Source organism: Cygnus olor, chromosome 2 (genome assembly GCF_009769625.2).
Source record: "Cygnus olor isolate bCygOlo1 chromosome 2, bCygOlo1.pri.v2, whole genome shotgun sequence".
In the NCBI taxonomy this organism is placed as follows: domain Eukaryota; kingdom Metazoa; phylum Chordata; class Aves; order Anseriformes; family Anatidae; genus Cygnus; species Cygnus olor.
In genome coordinates, this window is record NC_049170.1 from 25,033,071 (window position 1) to 25,052,516 (window position 19,446).

The 19,446-nt window shown below is 36.7% G+C and overlaps 1 protein-coding gene across 4 annotated transcripts in view; it reads left to right on the forward strand.

Moving 5' to 3' along the window:
• ANKIB1 (ankyrin repeat and IBR domain containing 1) overlaps positions 1 to 18,280 on the forward strand; it is a 95,401-nt gene extending 77,121 nt beyond the window's left edge. Inside the window, exons 11-20 of one of the 4 annotated variants that reach the window (XM_040548823.1) lie at positions 911 to 1,041; positions 5,816 to 5,950; positions 6,523 to 6,609; positions 6,703 to 6,769; positions 7,165 to 7,310; positions 8,939 to 9,117; positions 10,360 to 10,411; positions 13,499 to 13,592; positions 14,619 to 14,752; positions 15,085 to 18,280. In XM_040548823.1, coding sequence (XP_040404757.1) covers positions 911 to 1,041; positions 5,816 to 5,950; positions 6,523 to 6,609; positions 6,703 to 6,769; positions 7,165 to 7,310; positions 8,939 to 9,117; positions 10,360 to 10,411; positions 13,499 to 13,592; positions 14,619 to 14,752; positions 15,085 to 15,837 — 1,778 coding nt within the window. In that variant the 3' untranslated portion in view covers positions 15,838 to 18,280. Of the gene's footprint in view, positions 1 to 910; positions 1,042 to 5,815; positions 5,951 to 6,522; positions 6,610 to 6,702; positions 6,770 to 7,164; positions 7,311 to 8,938; positions 9,118 to 10,359; positions 10,412 to 13,480; positions 13,593 to 14,618; positions 14,753 to 15,084 lie in introns of all 4 variants that reach the window. The other 3 variants (XM_040548822.1, XM_040548826.1, XM_040548824.1) reach the window with 3 other exon arrangements.
• Positions 18,281 to 19,446: the final 1,166 nt, after the last annotated feature.

Genomic DNA, 19,446 nt, shown 5'->3' on the forward strand with positions numbered 1-19,446 from the left:
TAGTTGCATTAAGTAAAAGCTTTACATTGGTTGAAAAATAGGATAAAGAAGAGAAAGAAAAGCAAACTGCTGAATGAGGAGCAGCTTCATGCTTTATCTGCATATGAGGATGCAGTGATGTCAGACTTAAGCCATTCCTCCCTATTCTCTCTTCATAAATCTGCATGGGGTTCAGATAGATTTTTTTCCCTTCCTCATACAGCCTCCTTCATTATTTTTTCATTTTTTACTGAATATAACTTTATTTGTGCTGGACAATTTAAAATCCTTATCCCAGTCTACACTTCTGTTAGAATTGTGTTCCATGCAGTTGTTTGTGTGCTTTAAAACTATTTAAAGGCAACAAGTGATGATAATGGTAAGGTTGAGGGTGAATTGCAAGGGAATTGTGGGAAATGGCTTAATATTAAATAACTGTTAGTGAAACAGCTAACAAAGATTGGGTTTACACAGGACAGATGTTTTCTCAGTCAACAGAAACAAACGTACAAAAAGTAACAGTAACTTGAATAAACAGTGTCTTAACTTGGTTACCACAGTTGAGCCTTTCCACAGTATGTCATAGATTATTCTGAAATGCGTATAAAATGTTATAGATGCAGATTACACCATGCTTAGTCAAACAATGCCATTTTTTCATATGTTTTTCTCATTTATATATTATATATGCTATATATAACACATACTACACTATACATAAATAATATGTATAAGATTATTATGTACAAATGAGTAGATGTGTATATTTATATATATGTGAGAAATATATATAGTGAGGAATTACAATACTCTATCAAGAAAAAGGTAAACACATATCTTTCCTAATCTGATTTTCACAAGTTATTAAACAACTACAATTTCAACTTGTCTGTTTTTGCATGCTTCACATCCTCCTGTCACCCTCATAAAGTTGTGGGAGTTAGTGAGGCATATGAAGATGCTGCCAACTGTCTGTGGTTACTAACTAACTCCAAACCATGCGCCAACTGCAAATCTCCAATTCAAAAGAATGAGGGCTGCAACCACATGCAATGTGCAAAGGTAAGAACGACCTTTCATATAATTTGTTTTGAAACCATAATTCGGGTTGTGTGTGTCATAGATACATTTCAGGAGCACAGAAGTCCAAAACCTCTGAAATGTCATGTCTAAGATCTAATGGAACCTGTTGCAAGAATTACATAATTTGCAAATTGTGAGTTACATGTATTTAGAAGATGTTTCATATTTAGTGAAATTTCTTTGGCTGGCAGGTGAGGACTGTAATTATCAAGATTTCATAAACACCTGACAATTACTGGCAGTACAGTATGAAACTTAAGGGAACAGAAATCATTGATAGTTTAATCATCATTAATAATGTAGAAGAGAATGAACACTTTCAGTTGGCAGAAGATGATATATTTTAAGAAATGGTAAGGTCTAATGAATGTTTTGCCTTCATGCATTTTTCTTTTGCATTATTTCTCTACATAGCAACAAAACAGAGAAGTTTAAATGAAAACTGTAAACACAAATTAATCAGTAGGAATGAAAAGACAGGAAAGAGTAATACCAAAAGAAACTTATTGGTGACAGCAGCCAAAAAATTAGTCATGAGTTTGCACAGTGCTACTGAAATAGAAAAAATATTTTTGCCATGAATACAGTGTAATTTGAAAACACTTTTTCTATCAAATTAGTTAAAAACAGCATATTTAGCATACTGTTTCTCTATGTCAGAAATATCTTATATAACCATAGCTAATACCTGTTTGAGGATGATCATTGAAAATATGAAAGTTGCGCATATTTGACATAGCTTCCAATAAAAAGCTAAGAGGTTTAGAAAGTAATTCTCTTCATTTTTCTGGAAATGTGTTACTTTCCATTGCTATCCAGGTCTTATTTTCTTTATATTATGATCACGTATTCTGTCTGTGATACAAGCTGAGGATTGGGTTTGGGTTTTTTTTTGGTGTAGTTTGTCTGCGGCAGCAGAGAACAGATTCTGTTCTACTTCAGTTTATGCCAAGTTTGCTGTTCTTTTTTTTCTTCTTAAATAATTTTTAAAAGAGGTCATAAATTCCATAGCACTAAAAAGTGTAATAAGGTATGTTGTTCAGCTCAATTTGAAATCTTCCAGACTGTAAACAGAGATAAGAGTGCTTGAAATAGTTATTTGCAGAAGGATTGTATTGGTGTCAAGATTTAAACAATTCATATATGAGATGTAGAATCATGGAAACATTTAGGTTGAAAAAGACCCTTAAAATCAACAAGTCCAATCATCCCCTAACACTCCCACGTCCATTACTAAACCATGTCCCTAAGTGCCACATCCACACGTCTCTTAGATACCTCCAGGGATGAGGACTCCACCACCACACTGGGCAGCCCATTCCAATGCCTAACCACTCTTTCTGTTAACAAATTCATCCTAGTATCCAAGCTAAACTCTCCTGGAGCAACTTGAGGCCATTTCCTCATGTCCTGTCGCTTTTCAACTGAAAAAGAGACTGAGACCCTCCTTGCTGCAACCTCCTTTCAGGCAGTTGTACAGAGCGATGAGGTCTCCCCTCAGCCTCCTTTTCTTCAGACTGAACAGCCCCATTTCCTTCCACTGCTCCTCATATGTCTGGTTTTCTAGTCCCTTCACCAGCTTTGTTGCTCTGGCTTTAGCAACTCAATGTCATTTTTGTAGTGAGGGGCCCAGAACTGAACACAGTACTCGAGGTGTGGTCTCATCAGCGCTGGGTACTGAGCGAAAATCCCTTCCCTAGTCCTGCTGGCCATGCTGTTCCTCACAGAGGCCAGGCTGCTGTTGGCCTTCTTTGCCACCTGGGCACATTGCAGGCTCATGTTCAGCCAGTGTAACAAAATGTTCAGGATGTGGCAAAGCCTCTTCAGTTATTTGACAGCAGTTGTTGTCACTGAGCTCCTCTCAATAGAATGAAAGCATGGCTTAAGGCTTGAGAGGACTTCGACCACTAAGCACTGGTGAATATAGATAATTTAATTTAGTACCATCCTGAGGCACTGGCTGACAACCACAATTCTATTCCCCTTTGATGTCATTCCTTACAAACAGCTTAAAGTGTCCTTAAATCAGTCAGCTTCCCTTTGTGGTGGAGAAATCTCTGCAAACAGAAGCAGCCTCCCGTCAGCCTGGTGAGGAAGTAAAGGAAGGGGATCCTCGGGATCACTGCAGGGCTCAGATGCAAGATGTTGCGCACACCTCGCTTGTCTCTTCCTCCACTGAAGGAAGGACCTGTTACAAAGCCTCTGCCTTTCCTGCAGTAAGTTCTGCTCAAGCCTACTTACTACGTGATGAGTAGAGAGCTGCGACTGCCTCTTACCAGCTAGCATGTACCTTGGTGTAGAGACAGTACTGTTTCATCACAGAATCCATTTCTGTATTTAAGCGGGCACCGTACTGTTTTATGAGCCTGGTTTCTAAGGTAACAAGGCTCATGCAGTCCTGCTGTCTCTCACTCCCCTAACTCTAGTAGTTTTTAACCTTCTGGGTACTTTGAACCAGACAGAGGAGGGGGAGCTGCAGATGCTAAATCACTGCAAATTTCATGAAACTTGGTAGCTCTGTGGTGCAGAGACTTAATTTGTACTGCCCCCAAGAGAGAGGCTGAAATACCTACTCAGCAGTTACCTGCTCAGCAATTACCTCTTCTGCTTGGCTCAGACGGTGGCCAGGCAGCACGTGTCAGTTGTTAAGCCTAGCCAGTGCTGCCGCATGGTTAGCTGATCATAAAGGCGAATAAAACAGAGCTCAGGGTTTTGGGAGATGAGTCAGAACAGACGGACGCGTTTTTGAATGTTTAATGAGAGTGAACCTCAGGTTATTGAGGAGGCTTTCGTTGATGTGGTGAGAGATTAGAGGATACATATGGTGGAGTGGTCATGGAGGGAGATAATTTGAGAGAGGTGGCATTATTGCAGTAGGAGCATATACACATATAAATGAGTAGGAAATGAAGCTTTAATAGTTCTGTCTGTTGTGGAACAACTTGCTTCATGCTGTTTTTTAAAAATTTTGCTACAATTTTTTTCTTCTTATGAATGTTTCTGAATGATAGGCAGATAATGCCGTGATACACAGTTAAGACTTTTATATACAACTATTTGCAAGCTTCATTCTCAGCACTCATCTTACCACTTTGTATAAGCAAACATCTTCAAAAAAATCTTAAAGAAAAGGTACAGCACAATAGCAAGAAGAAATACTGTAGTTTGCATTGCTTTTTAGAAGAAAATCAACATCACTGGTGAGGCAAAATTAGCAAAAGTACAATGCAGGAATTGGATTTAATTTCATCATGTAATATAATTAATTGAACGACTCCTTATGAACGCATAAGGTATGGAGTATTTCACAGAATCATAGGATATCTGAGTTGGAAGGGGAAAATGTGGCTTAATTTACTGAATTCCAATAATAATGTTAATGGCTTCTTATTTATTAATTAATGTACATTTTTGCTTCCATTTTTCGGGATTTTTCTTTGCTCATTTGTAAAACATAGAATGAACAGGGTTAACAAGACATAAAATCTTTTGCACATCCATCCATAAACAGCTTCCAATTATTTTGAAATAAACTAGCTGAGAATTCAGTGCTGAGTTGAAAATAATACAGTTTGACCTTCTTTAATGCAGAGCAGCCTGGATAAGGCAGATCTCTTTGTGTTACCTGTTTTGAAAACCTTCTACTCAGTAAACGCAGAAAAGGCTTAACTTGAAGTAATCACTCTTCAAAGTTTGTGTTCTGTGTTGTGTTTTTTTTCTCTCTTGCTTTAGTAGTTGCTATTAATATTTTACATCATGAACAGCACATGATTAAAATACCAGTAATCACGTATTTTGAATTTCTATCAGAAAACAAGTGAAAAAAAAATATTGGTAAAGTCTTTTTTCACCTAAGCTTTCTGTTTTCTTTAGGCTTATGTTTTTTGTAATTTCTTAAATAAAGTTAGTTATGCACTTCTAAGGTTTTAAGTGCCCTTTCTACCTTACAGCAGATACTAAATCATAACACTTCTTTCACATTCACTGCACTATAAAGATACCAGCAGGACTGCAGATGAGAATAGTAAATTTCAAAAGCATCCCTCTTGAACTGTTGATATTTATCACTGTACAGGCAGACTAGGATTGAGTGAAAAACTGTTCTTCTCTGTATGGAGAATATTCAGGATTCTAAAAAAAACTGCTTTCCAATTTGGAAGAAAAGGCAAAATCATGAACATTTTTCATTAACCAACAACTGAAGAAAATGCAGATAAGATCAGTTGAAGAACTGCATTTTGGTAACCGAAGTAATTAGGGTTTTTTGAGCGTTTTACAGTTAAAGTCATATTCATGTATAAATCATTTGTTTCATTTTAATGATTTAGAAATTAAACTTACTGATAATTTCACATCTCTCTTAGAGACAGGAAATTTGTTAAAATTCACCCTTTCTCATCAACTGTTCCTGTGTCATTTTAAAAATGGGACTTTTAAAAACAAACAACAACAACAAAACACAGGCCTAATCATCTCTATTTATCGCTTGCTTTATTTCATCCACTTAAAACTTAACTTGTAGGTCCAACATAATCTTGGGATTCAAGGAATAAAAGTTACGACTTCCACAGTTTTATAACCAAGATCTTTTGTAGTACATAAAATAAGAAGGAGGCTCCTCAGAAATTCTATTTAAACAATAAGTACACTCTGAATAATGTTAATTCATTTTTTCATGGGAGAGAATAATGACGCATAACTGCAGACCTACAAAGTCTCAGCTTCTTTCTTTTTTCCCCATGTTTTTCTGAAGTGCAAATATGACTTTTGCTGGATATGCTTAGAAGAATGGAAGAAGCACAGCTCTTCTACTGGAGGCTATTACAGATGTACTCGCTATGAAGTTATTCAACATGTCGAGGAACAGTCCAAGGAGATGACAGTAGAGGTAACAAATAAATGTGTTTGTTTAAAAAAATAGCGCAAAGGCTGCAGCTTTCTGTTTAGGGTAAATTCAATCAAAATTCTTTCCAACCAGAATTTTAACTGGGAAAATATAATTTTAAATATAACAAAAAGACAGAAAGAAAACACTGCTTATTTGTGGATAGAAGCATAAGATTTGGTTCTTCTTTTGACTTTGGTAACAACCACTGGTTGACTTTAGACAAGTCAATATACTTCTCTGTGCCATGGTTTCCTTTTGTGAAATGGGTGTGCTGGTACTGTAATTAGCTACCGTGCATTACAGAAGACACGTTTGAATCTTGGCATTTGGAAAGTCTGCTTAAAAATAGTATGCACACACACAGTGCATTGACTGTCAGTTACAGTATTTGCAGGCTTGGGAATTCCAAAAATTACATTTCTCTCTTCTCATACATATCACTTGTCAGCATTGTATATAATGCTTTACGTGTAGAGGAAGTATAAACAGTTATGTAATTATATCTAATGATGATTATTAAATTAAGCCATAAGACTTGTCTTGATTTGTTTTCCTTTCCCATTATTTTCCAGGCCGAAAAGAAGCATAGAAGATTTCAAGAACTGGATAGGTTTATGCACTATTACACAAGGTTTAAGAACCATGAACTTAGCTACCAGGTATGGCTCAAATCATTTTTACTCATTCTTTTTTCCATTTTATTCATCCCAAAATAATGAGCTTATTTTATTTTATTTGTTTTCTTGTTCTAGTTAGAACAGCGCCTTCTAAAAACAGCCAAAGAAAAGATGGAGCAGTTGAGTAGAGCTCTCAGCGGAAGTAAGTAGAATTTGTCAGTTATTGCTGTGAACTGCGAATTTGATCTGAAATCAAATCAAATGTATTACAGCTAAGCCTCTTGAATAGAGCTCACATCAGTCTGCTGTGTGATGTGATCCCTCCAGTAGTACAATTCCTAAGCAGTGGATGAAAGCTAAATGTACAGTAAATCATATATCTTTCAAAGACAGAGGGAAAGCAGCATTAGTAAGAGAGAAGTTAATATTCTGTGCTGAGTTCTTGTAGTAAGAACATGGTATACTTGTGGTGAACCTGCTGCTGTTTATTTGCAAAATATTTAGCTGATGTGCACATTTTTGGTGGAAATCTCTTATACTAAAATAAATGCTGACATCAGCAGGAAAATATTTTCACAATGTTGTATCGTCTTACAGCTGAGGGAGGCTGTCCTGATACCACATTCATCGAAGATGCAGTACAGGAGCTTCTAAAAACTCGCCGCATTCTCAAGTGTTCTTATCCATATGGATTCTTTTTGGAGCCTAAAAGCACAAAGAAAGAAATATTTGAACTTATGCAGGTAATCCATGCATATCGTTTGCTTTTCTGTTCTTTTATTGGTAGTGTTAGTTATCAGTGTCTTGTTTCCATTTTTGTAGTGTAAAACTGATATACTTACTTAGTATTTGTAAACAAGTCTGGAAAATTAATGCAGAGGGAAAATTAATACTCTATGACACAGTAGCTTTTAGTTCAATTTTAGGATGAATGAAAAACAACACATGGCTGCAGAATAAAAAGGGCAAGGACAGGTGGAAGGGGAAAAAAAGGAAAATCATTTCTGTTAACCTCCTTTTGAAATAACATTTTAGCTGAATTCTCACTTTGAGCAAGCTTCATAGCCCAAATCCAGAAGAAGCCCTCCCCAGAAAGCAGCAAGTAGACAGTTACATCAGAGGAGGCCTGGATCAGGGCAGATGTTATTCTGGGGTAGGAAGGATCTTCCATCAACTTGCCTTCTTCTTCTGTAGCTCCTGTTTCCTGTTTTTCCCTACTAATGTGTCAGATGAGGGGGTGAGAGGCAAAGCTGTGGGAGAACCGAGGGGTGAGGGTGGGGGTGCTTCAGCTGCAGGGGCTGCTGCCTACTTTTCTTTCCTTTAGGGCCCCAATAGATGTTCAGTGCACGAATGTGTGCAGGGAAGCCGTACTGCAAGCTGGAGGAGAACATTCAGGTCAATAAAGGGATAGGCTAGAAGGGCAGATATTTTGGGGTGGAGACCCCAAATGGCTTGTTACACATGGAGTAACTGGGTTACATGCTCAAACTCCAGTGAGTAACAAGCTCAAGTATCTGCCCACAGTGGTCTTAGGAGTGGCTGAGGGAACTGGGGTTGTTTGGTCTGGAGAAGAGGAGGCGCAGGGGAGACCTCATTGCTTTCTACAGCTACCTGAAAGGAAGCTGTGGGGAGCTGGGGATCATCCTCTTCTCACAGATAGATAACTAGTGATAGGACTAGAGGGAACAGTCTCAAGTTGTGCCAAGGGAGGTTCAGGTTGCGAATGAGGAGACATTTCTTCTTAGAAAGAGCAGTAAGGCATTGGGACAGGTTGTCCAGGGAGGTGGAGGCATCGCCGTCCCTAGGGGTGTTTAAGGAAAGGTTGGACCTGGTGCTTAGAGACATGGTTTGTTGGACCAGATGATCTTGGAAATCTTTTCCAACCTTAATGATTCTATGATACGGAGTAGTATTCGAGCCAGGGCCCGAATCACAATGGAAAAGTTGGGGCAACTGATAGTTTCAGGCCTGATAGAGCAGGCTTCCAAGCATGCACTGACAAGTTTGGTCTGGCTTAGTCATCATCCACCACAAAGTCTTTACTGATGAATCAAGGTCGTTGTTCCAGACAACGTAATGAACACCAAATAAAAAATTGATTCCTGTCTCTGTTAACCGCATCAAAGAAAGAAGAGATGGATAGGCAGAAAACAAACAATTAGAGGTGATCTTGCTAAGGGGGATCTCTATCATTTCTTCAGTTTTAACAATTATTTGAGAGTTAATGTTTCAGAGAACTGATGGACTTTCTATCTGGATGGTATTTTCAGGAAAATGGAAATCATTCCATTCAGTATTTATGGTGTAGAGTTCTGCCAGATTTTCGTTTCACTGTAAAAGTATTCTATTCTGTATTTATTAACTACTGCAGACAGACCTAGAAATGGTCACTGAAGACCTTGCACAGAAAGTGAACAGGCCTTACCTTCGGACTCCTCGCCATAAAATCATCCGTGCAGCTTGTCTTGTGCAGCAGAAGCGGCAAGAATTCTTGGCCTCTGTAGCCCGTGGTGTTGCTCCTGCAGACTCACCAGAAGCACCCAGGCGCAGGTAATCCAAACAAAATACTTTGCAACTAAAAAAAGTTAATTTGGTAGCTGTCAGAGTGGGTCAATCCCTTGTCATTCTTTGACAGCAAGGTAAAGTGGAGCTGATAAACTTGGTGGTCATAAATCACCAGATAGTTACATTTTCTTGGTCATTTGATCCTTACGGAATTACAGCTTTTTTACAAACCCTAATGCTCACGTGCTGTTAGTCACCTTCCCTTTGTTGATGAAATTGCAAATGAGAAACCTCTCCTGGCTTTTAAAATTGTGTCAAAGGCCAAGTGCAAGAAATGTCTTTGAGCACTGGGGTGGTGAGGATTGTTGTTTGTTTGTTTTCTTTTTTCACTTCTTCATTAGCACTTACAGAAGAACCAAGTTCATGGTGTAAGTCAGCATGGTTAGCTGGTTAGCAAATAAGTAGTGTGATTTGAAATCAATATTTAAGTAAAACACAAAATGAAAAGAAAACAAAGACCAAAAAAGCAAGAACAACAACAAAAAAACATAAAACCTTAAAGAGGTTATTGACCAAATTGGGTAGTATTGTTTCACTACTGTTTTGTGGGAATTATTTTTTAAACCATGCGCTTCTGTCTTTCATGGTGTCAAATTAAAAACATAAACCTAAGTTTTATTTTTTTAAAAAAATACATTAACATATGCATCAATTTGAAAACTCGATTACTACTTCATGACAAAGAATTTACATGGCATAATTACTTGTAAGGATTATCCTCCCCACCCACCTCTCCCATAGCAGCAGTTACTCAGGATACCCTGAGGACAGTACACAGTTTGAAAATGTATTTTCACCCTCAGTATTTTGACTTCAGCTTTTCACCTTTTCACCTTTTTCACCTTTGTGAAAAATGTGTTTGAGAATTACTGCTCTGTACTTCGCAGCCTGAATTGCTTCCCCATTTGTGATACATTAATGATTAAATGTCATGGCTTCCATTTCACTTTTTTTTTCCTCCCAAATTGTCACTAAATACCTGAAATGCTCCAAAATTCTATAAATATTTGATAGAAATATCAAGCAGTTCTGGAGTAGTCAACACTTCTATTGTAATTTTGTAGCTTCCTAAATGAGTTTAAAGGTAAGAATTAGAGCAGAAGACTTGTTAACTTAAGAGAGTTACAGTTGCACTCAGTTTTATATGTTGTTAGGTTTTGAAGCTATGTATACTGTTCTTACTTTGTTCCAACTCTGAATTTTATGGTATATCTCTTAATTTTATAGTTTTGCTGGTGGAACGTGGGATTGGGAGTATTTAGGATTTGCATCCCCTGAGGTAAACTATTTCTTTTTAAATCTTTAAGTTACTTCTGCATTTTCTAGAAACACAGGTATGACTGTGGTCTGCATGAAGAGCTTCCTTATTTTGATTTAAAGCTTTTCAAATTGGTTTAAGCTTACCTTATTATTTATTTCACAATAGAAGGAAATATATGCATAGCTAACTGTGCAGTAACATTAACATGGATATAGTTATTTAAGATGGCATCTTCATTTTTCAAGTACATAACCAGCTTTAGAATTATATATAAACTGGTTTCTATGTGCTGGAAAACCTTAATAAATATATGAAATTGTGTAGGTTACATTTCAATGCAACATTATTTCAGCAGAATTTGAGAAAGTCTAAGAAATTTCCATCCTTCCGTAACAATCCTACAAAAAACATACAGGTATACACCCAAATATTTTAACCATTTGAAATGTTTCTTTTTACTTTTATGTATTAAAGTAGGATGGAAATAGTCAAATTAGGTAAACTTCTGGTATTTAAAACAAGAATGAAAACTAAAAAATTTTAAATGAATATTTCACCATCTATATATGCGAAAGAGTATATAATGTTCAAGACTCTGCACTAAAATGTGAGAAGCTTCCTATAAAGCTTTTCTTCATCATCTTAATTTTTATTTAATATTTTGAGAACATCAGATTAAAGATTAAAGCATTCAGTTAGGAAAGAAGCTTCATCTCAACATTTCCTTGCTGCTGTTTTCTTTTCAGCTAGTGATTTTAAAGCATCCTGGAAAACTCCACGTACTTTTTCTATATATTTCCTTTGCTATTGTTGGCGAGCATCATGCTGGTGAGAAAATAGCTTGTTTCTCTACAAAAGATCAACTTGCTTCTCCTGCCTAGTTCCTTTATTCCTTTCTTTTGAAATAATTCCATTATCATCAGTGGAACTGGTTATGAGAAGAAGCTGATCAGCAGTATGTTGATAATCTGTTTAGCAGCAGGTGCCATGGCAGTCATGCTTAGATGATTGCTTACAAGTTTTTATGATTTGCCTAAATGTGGCACTGTATTATGCAAGTTGGCTTCTTTGCTACGTAGCTATCAAAGATACTTGCAACCACCTATGCTAAATGAATTTTGTAGAATTAATAATGGTCATCTTTGTTTATTTTAGTGGTTTTCAATACAAAATTTTTGATGTAGAGCTGTACTTTTACTGGCAAGTAGTAGAACATCTGTGCATACCATGTTATCACAGAAAATATAACCTTACTGGTTTTAGCAAAGATTGTGGGGTGTTGTACGCCATTGTGTGAAACCATGAAGTTCCAACACAACAAAATAAAAGTTCCTTTGATCACATGTACAAAATTGTTACAAGTAATTGGAAACAAAATGTTAGCAGTGGTATCAAGATCTCTATATAACGCGTTAAAAAGCAACCAAAAGTATAGTTAAGGGGCTGTTGGTACAATCCATGACTATCGCGAACGGATGAAAGATAAGATCTGGTATGACTAAAAAATCTTAATGTTCAGTGACCTCTTCTCATTATTCCTTATCTGATTCATAGTGATACAATTATATATATTTTTAAATAATTCACTTACATTGCTTCATATCAAGATTTCATTTTCCGTTGTTTGGGAAACAACGTCTGCCTTCCATTTAGGAAGTCCCATAGGCTAACAAGCACCTACTACTAACCACTGTTGAAGACAGGATATTGGGCTAAATGGGCCTTTCATCTGATCCAGTACAGTTATTTTTGTGATCTTACAATTTTCATGGATCTTCTTCTTACATAGACAAAAATCTTCCCACACTGATCATTTTGTGACAAATCTTTTTGGCTTGTATGTGTCATTATGAATAAGAATTTGATCTGAAACACTTCATGGAAAGACAACATACCATCACAATATCATTAAAATTAATAAGGTCATTGTGTAAGAGCAATGACATTTCTTGATTTAAATTTTAGATATTTTAGACATTGAGATATTCTGGGATGTAGACTTAATGTAAGAAAGGAACATTAATGGTAATGCTATTGTTCTCAAGTCATTTGGCCAAAGGAAGCCTTTGGATTCAAGATTTGCCAAGCTGGGTTTTAGGGAAGAAATTAGCAGTATTCTTCTCTGAGGGGAAGTACCTGTGTGTATATTTTTTTTTTCCCTTGGGTAAATCAATTACTGAGATTAGTGAAAGACCTTACCTACACAGTCAGGTACTAGCCAAAAAACGTATCTGGAAATTTGCCTTCAAGCATAAAATTAGTCTCTTAATGTTAGCGAAGATATGGACATAGAAACATTTATTTCCAGGAATAAAGATAATTAACCGTTGGGATCTTAGTCTTTCCCGTAAATGTTATATAAACTGTCTTTGGTAAATACATACACCGTGAGAAAATACAGTCTGTGGCAGTTCAAATCTGTATGGTGTGACTTATTAACGGCTCAGGTTAGGCAAAGATAGGAGATTTGTAATTCATGGAATAAAAATCCGTCAAAGACTGCTCAGTAGAAGAGTGTCAGCTATGGCCTAAGAAGTTCCTGAGCTATAGTGTCCTGGAGCCTGGGAAAAGTGTAACAAGTACCCGTATATGTCTGCTGGGTTTTGGTATTTTTCCAAAGTTATATTCTACTGGCCATTGCTAGCAACAGGACCCTGACATGACCTACTGGTCTAACTCACATTAATTGTTTTTATGTTCTAAAATCAGTAGGTACAATTTTACAAAAAAGTGTGTGTGTGTGTGTGTGTGTAACGTTTGGCATCAAAGTTTTTAAACAAAAAGAAGGGTACTTGGAATTATTTAAAAAGGGAGATTGCAAGTATTAAAATATTGGTGGAACCTCAAGTATTTTTAGTTGCTAATTCGTTATTTTATAGATTTAGGATTACCTGGTGGTTGTTTGTTGTTTTTTTTGTTTTTGTTTTAAGCATTGCATGATATAACTTGCAATTTATTTTTCTGAAAACAGGTGATTTTATAATAAAACTATAAAATCACACATTTTTTATAAAAATGTGGTGCTCGTCACATCAGAAAAATATTACTGCATGCTGCCCTGTATTTTGTAACCTTTGGTTTATGCAGGAATATGCTGAATTTCAGTATCGGAGGAGGCACAGGCAGCGTCGACGTGGAGACATGCACAGTCTGCTAAGTAATACTCCAGATCCTGATGACCCCAGTGAGAGTACCTTAGGTATGGTCCTGCCTGGGGCTGTTCATTCTCTTGCTACTTCAGAAATTTTTAGTAGCAACCACAGTGTTCTCCTATGGATGCATTTTAAACAAGTTTCAAATATATTGTTATACTTGCCAGAATACAACATTAAGACTCATTGTCGCACTGTTTTATGTGATTTTAGAAGCGTTGCTGACTTCATTGTGGCTGCTCCTCTTTTTAAAGGGAAATACATTGATCTTCCCACTAGCAATTCCTTACCTATTTACAGCAGGCTTGTTTTTCTGAAGAAACTTTGAAAAATACGTATTTCATATGCCAGTCTTAGCTATATACCGGCCCTTCGATGCAAATTAAAAGGACCAGTTGCTGCTGTGAGCCTAGATGAGATTTCCCCTGCTACAGGACTGCTGGAAGGTAGCCATAAGGCTGGATCACAAAACCCTGCTCACAAGCTGCTGTACTGGCCAAGACAGCCTGGAGACAAGTTGGCACAGGCTATGACTTCCAGCATGCTGCTCTTCCAAGCGGTGCCATGGCTAGTTGTGCACTCAGGTCACTGTAACTTGGCTCTCTGGGTCTCTCCGAGCTGCCAGGAGCTTCTGCAAAGGTACCAAAATAGCTCAAATCCAAATCATAATCTGACTCTGCTTCTTCAGAGCTTCCAGTTGTGTGGAAAAGCAGCAAAAATTTCCAGCAGCAAAAATTCTCTCCTCCATGTCTCATGAACTTAAGCCCAGTGGCTTGTCCTTTAAAAACAAAGTAAGTCTTTTACAGAGGAGAAGTAAACAAATACGTGCTTTATTTTAGAAACAGTAAAAAGAATATTGGTGAACTTTGATCCTTCCCTATTGCAAGTAAAATGGAAAACCATCTTGTTAGTTTGAGGACTAGAATTTGACTAAACGCTTGGATATTTTAGTGACCAACAGTGCATACTGTTAACGTATGTTAACGTAAGGCAAGAGGTTCTGTCGGTAAATGATAGTGGAGAAGGCTTTCTGACTTGCTCCTCAAATGTATTTATTTCAATTGCCCAAACAGACACTCAGGAAGGTGGCAGTAGCAGAAGACATGGCACTTCCATGGTGAGTTCAGCTTCTATGGGTATTCTGCACAGCTCTTCGCTTCATGACTATACCCCTGTCAGTCGCTCTGAAAACCAGGATTCTCTTCAGGTATCTCCACTAACCTCTTCTCCATTCTCTCTGTTTTACTTGCCTTCCTCTTCTCTGCTTTTCTGTGTCATGTTGTCTCTGCAAAATTTCTTAATTCTTCAACAAGAGAGGGAGAGTCCAGGGCAACAAATTACATATTCACACCAGTAAGAATTGCTAAACAATCATCAGCTTTTAAATTTCTGGCAACTGTATCAGTAAAAAAATGATTCTGATAAATTACATGTGTCAATCAATTGTGAATTTAAGATTTGAGGCCAAATTACTTTTAATCCAAAACATGTTACAAGATGAAAGTTTTATTCTGAAAGCAACCTTACGTATTTCCACAGGCTCTGAGTTCTTTGGATGAGGACGACCCAAACATCCTGCTAGCTATTCAGTTATCATTACAAGAATCAGGCTTGGCCATAGATGAAGAAACCAGAGACTTTCTAAATAACGAGGCATCTTTAGGAGCAATAGGTACCTCTTTGCCTACAAGACTGGACTCCGCTCCCATAAGTATAGATAACCCAAGAGCTGCGCTGAGCAGCTCTGAGCTGTTAGAACTTGGTGACAGCCTGATGAGACTAGGCGCAGGCAGTGATCCCTTTTCAGCTGATCGTCTTCATTCACACCCCTGCAGCGATACAAGAAGTGGATTATACTCGACATCTAGCGATGCTGATTCCAGCAGCCAAGATCCCAATACCAGTGAAAATCTTCTTGGAAATATTATGGCCTGGTTTCATGACATGAACCCGCAGAGTATTGCTCTGATCCCCTCAACAAGTACAGAAGTGGATGAGGACTCACAGCAACCTAGTACTGAAGATAGGTCAGGAGGACAGCCAAATGTTATAGACCTAGGGTTGGAGCCTCAGGAAGAGCATGCACTATTTGAGGATGCACTCAAAAACGAAGGCAGAGGAACCCAAACAGAAGAAAGCACTTCTGAAGAAAATGTTATTCCAGGTGAAACGGTTTCACCGAGTGGTGATAATGCCAGGGAAGGAGCAAGCACCCTGGATGGTTCAGGAGACACTTCAAGTCAGACTCCTCAAACCTCAAGTGAGTGGATTGAACATGTGCATCTGGTATGAACAAAACCGAAATCTGGAGTAACCGAATGGCGGAGACAGATGGTACAGTATGTGGAGTAAGCATTATGGAGGCTTTGATCCACATAATTACAGCTCAGTTGTAACCACTGACGTAACGACGGATATTTAGGGGTTCTCTTGAATTGTAGTTCTTTGTAATTATGTGAACCTTTCAAGGAATATCCTTTGCATTTAATTAGGTAGTACTTGCCTTTTTGCTCTCAAGAAAAAGGAATAAGTAGGTTGTATTCCACATTCCTAATACAATGCAGCATCTGTTTAGCCTTAGGTTGATGATCCTTAACTTGAAAGTACAGATTAAAGGCTTACACTGATTATTTTGGTTGGTTTTCCTAAGAAATAGTTTATTCCATTTTTTTAGAATTCATTCTTTCACCAAAATAACATTTAGCAATTCTTGTTTGTTTGTTTGCTTGCTTGCTTGTTTTGTTTTCCATAACTTTTCCTTACTCATTTTTCATTTTTTTGTTAGCAGTGTGAACTGAGGTATTTAATGCTTCTCTTTAGTACTGCTCCAGGAACAAGTTTTAGGGGATATTCTTTCACATTAAAATCAAAGATTTTTTCATGTCTATTTACAGTCCAAACGTGCCAAACTGTGAATAGTGAGCTGGCGGTAGCCTAACAAAACACTGCAGTGTTACTCTATCAAACTAATCCCACAATTCCTAGCAGTGAAAGAAACCACTGGGTAGCATTGCTTCTCTAAATTTAACTGGCATGTGTTGCCATGGTGACTGCATTTAATTAAATGTAGCCTGTATCTTAAGTTAATAAAACCTAATGCTGCTGTTAAACAGTTATTTTAAATATTAAAATACAGTCAGTTAGCAACAGCTATGCTGTATTTTAAGAGACACTTTAATGGAAGTGCAATCATAGTTCTTTGTTTTCATAATTCTACAAAGCATTCTATGCACTAATAGTGCAATTACTTTTAATGATAACGTTTTATAAAAATATAGGAATACAGAATTTTCATATATTAGCCAGTCCCACAATTAAAGTTCAGATAACAGATTCTGCTCAACATGTTACGGTGCCTTTGCCTAACCCAACTGGATAGTTGCCACAGTTAAACAAGTAATTCAAATTCAGTGTCTGTTCTGGAGTAACTATGCTATTAATTGCAAAGACCTCCATACAACCACCCATGGCCTTGCCTTTACAGTAAATAACTAAATGTTCAATCAGTGTTTTTGCATAAACAAAACACTGCTAGGTATTTGTTCAATTGCACAATATTCATTTGCTGTGTGATTACTGTTTAGTGTTAAAAACAAAAAACACACCGTAAAACCCCTCTTCCTAGTTGTTGTACCGTGGAAAAAAAATACTGGTTTTAGATTTGCTTAAAAGCATCGATCTACAGTTAGTGAGATACAATGGTACAGTATGTAATTACAACTAGATTAAGTTGTCGAAATGGCTGTTTTAATTACATATAATCAAAACTTCTCGTAACACGAGCAAATTACATACACTCCATTTTAAGTTCTGATTAACTGTTACCAGAGATTTGTTGATATGATATAAAGTTTATTACTACTGAGTGTGTATAGGCAAGTGTCATGATAGCAAAGTTTATGTATTGATAACTGTGAGTTCAAGTGAGTGTATTGAATTCATGCAAATCCTGCTTTTGAACCTTGCAGTCACAAGGTTCATATTAGTAAAAAATGAAATAAGAATATTTTACCCTTACCCCATAAAAACCTAGTTCATTTTGCAAGCATTGTTAGAGAGAAAGAAATAGAATAGTCTCAAATCATTTTCCAGCTTTTCTTCTAGCTGCCCTGTTCCTGGCATAATCATGAACCCTTGGACATCTTCGAAAAATACCTACTTTAAATCGTTCTATGGTATAAGGTCCTTCAACTAAAACAGTTCTTCATGAACTATCAACATGAATTGGTCTGAAAGTTGTTTAACTCACATAGCTTCCTTGAATTGTGATCTCTGGGTAGAAAGATTCTCACAAAGATTGTGTGTATTGCATTGAGATGTCTTGCAAAGCTACAGTAAGATATGTAAGAGTGCTCTCTGTGAAGATAGTGAAGTTTGTGGGTTCTGGTTTTTGTAATTTGGTTAGGTTGTGCAGTATATCCATTGTTTCTGTGTTACTCTTATGAGCATGAATTTAGCCTATTAAATTTGTATTTTCTTGGTACTTATTTTAACACCATAGTCATTGACTTTACAATTCAAAAATAAAGTTTGGCAAGACTATTTTGTAAACCTGTTAATTTTATAATGTAAAAAATTACTCTAACCTTGAATTGTTATTTGCACTTTCATAGTCTATACTTGATACATTCCCACTTTATATACAAGTAGGATACTACAACCATGTAGATGTTTGGCCAAATGAATGCTGTTAATAATATGTAAAATTCTTTGATTAAACATTTATTACTTAAACTAATTCCGTTCTGTCTTATCTCATCTTAGACTGCTAAACCTTTTTCCCTCAACTTTTCATAGATAACTTAAGGTTACGTCTCACCAAGAAACTCTTAAATGTAGTTGTTGACAGGATGGTGTCATTTTAAAATTATGCAGGTCTTGATCTTTACAGAACTCCTTTCTGCTGTGAAATACAAAATGCAGAAGATTTTTGCGTGTTTTTATTTTTTTCCTTTTAAGTCATTTGCATGAATATACAGATAAATAGAATACAAACAAGAAAATATTTGACATAACCAGATAGAGGTTCAGTATAAACTTCGTATTCACCGAAAGATACTGGAGAAAGACAGGGGATTTTGTCGTGTTTTTTGTTTAGTTTTATTTTTTACATAAGAACTGTTAATGACACAAGAATGATATACCTTTATAAAAGTGGCTTTAAGGAGTATTTATCAATTTATGAACCCAGGTGTTTTTCTATGAGCAACATTGAATATAATTATTCGAATTATTCATCAGTTATCTTTTAGCCACTGCACCTTCTGCTCATATTATCAGATCAATTTTATTTATAAAATACTTCATGTGGGAAAAAAAAAAAAAAGTCTTACTCTGCTGTTAGCATTTTTACTTCTGCAAATGCCACAGTCAGTCTTGCTGTCTACCTTACTGTTTACATTTTTTATCATGGCAGTCCACGTAGGCAACAGCATCATTTTTAGGGGTGCATACAAACTGCAATGTCATATTAATTAGCCAGCCAAACTTCACTAATGCCATTGCAAAGAATACTAGATGAATGCTATAGCAGAAATGCTTGCACTCTGCAATTTAATAAAATAAAATAAAATAAAAATAGATTTATTTGGAAATTAGTCTAGTTAACCCCCTTCTTTATTTTCTGTTCAGGCATCTGGAGTTAGCGGCCATCTTTCTATGACATCTATACACAGAATGTGTAATGCACAGCAGCAGACAGCCATTTAAAATTCCTGTTCTGTTTTTTGCAGCATACAGAGACAGTGTTACTGAGCACTGCAGTCCTGGCTACCGTTTACCCCATTCTCCATTATTTCAGATGATTTCTGTCCTGGAAGGCAGAAGAAATTGACAGATTCTGTGATGGTCTAAGTAAAAACCACACTTACTCAATGTGTACAAAGAGAGCACAATATACAT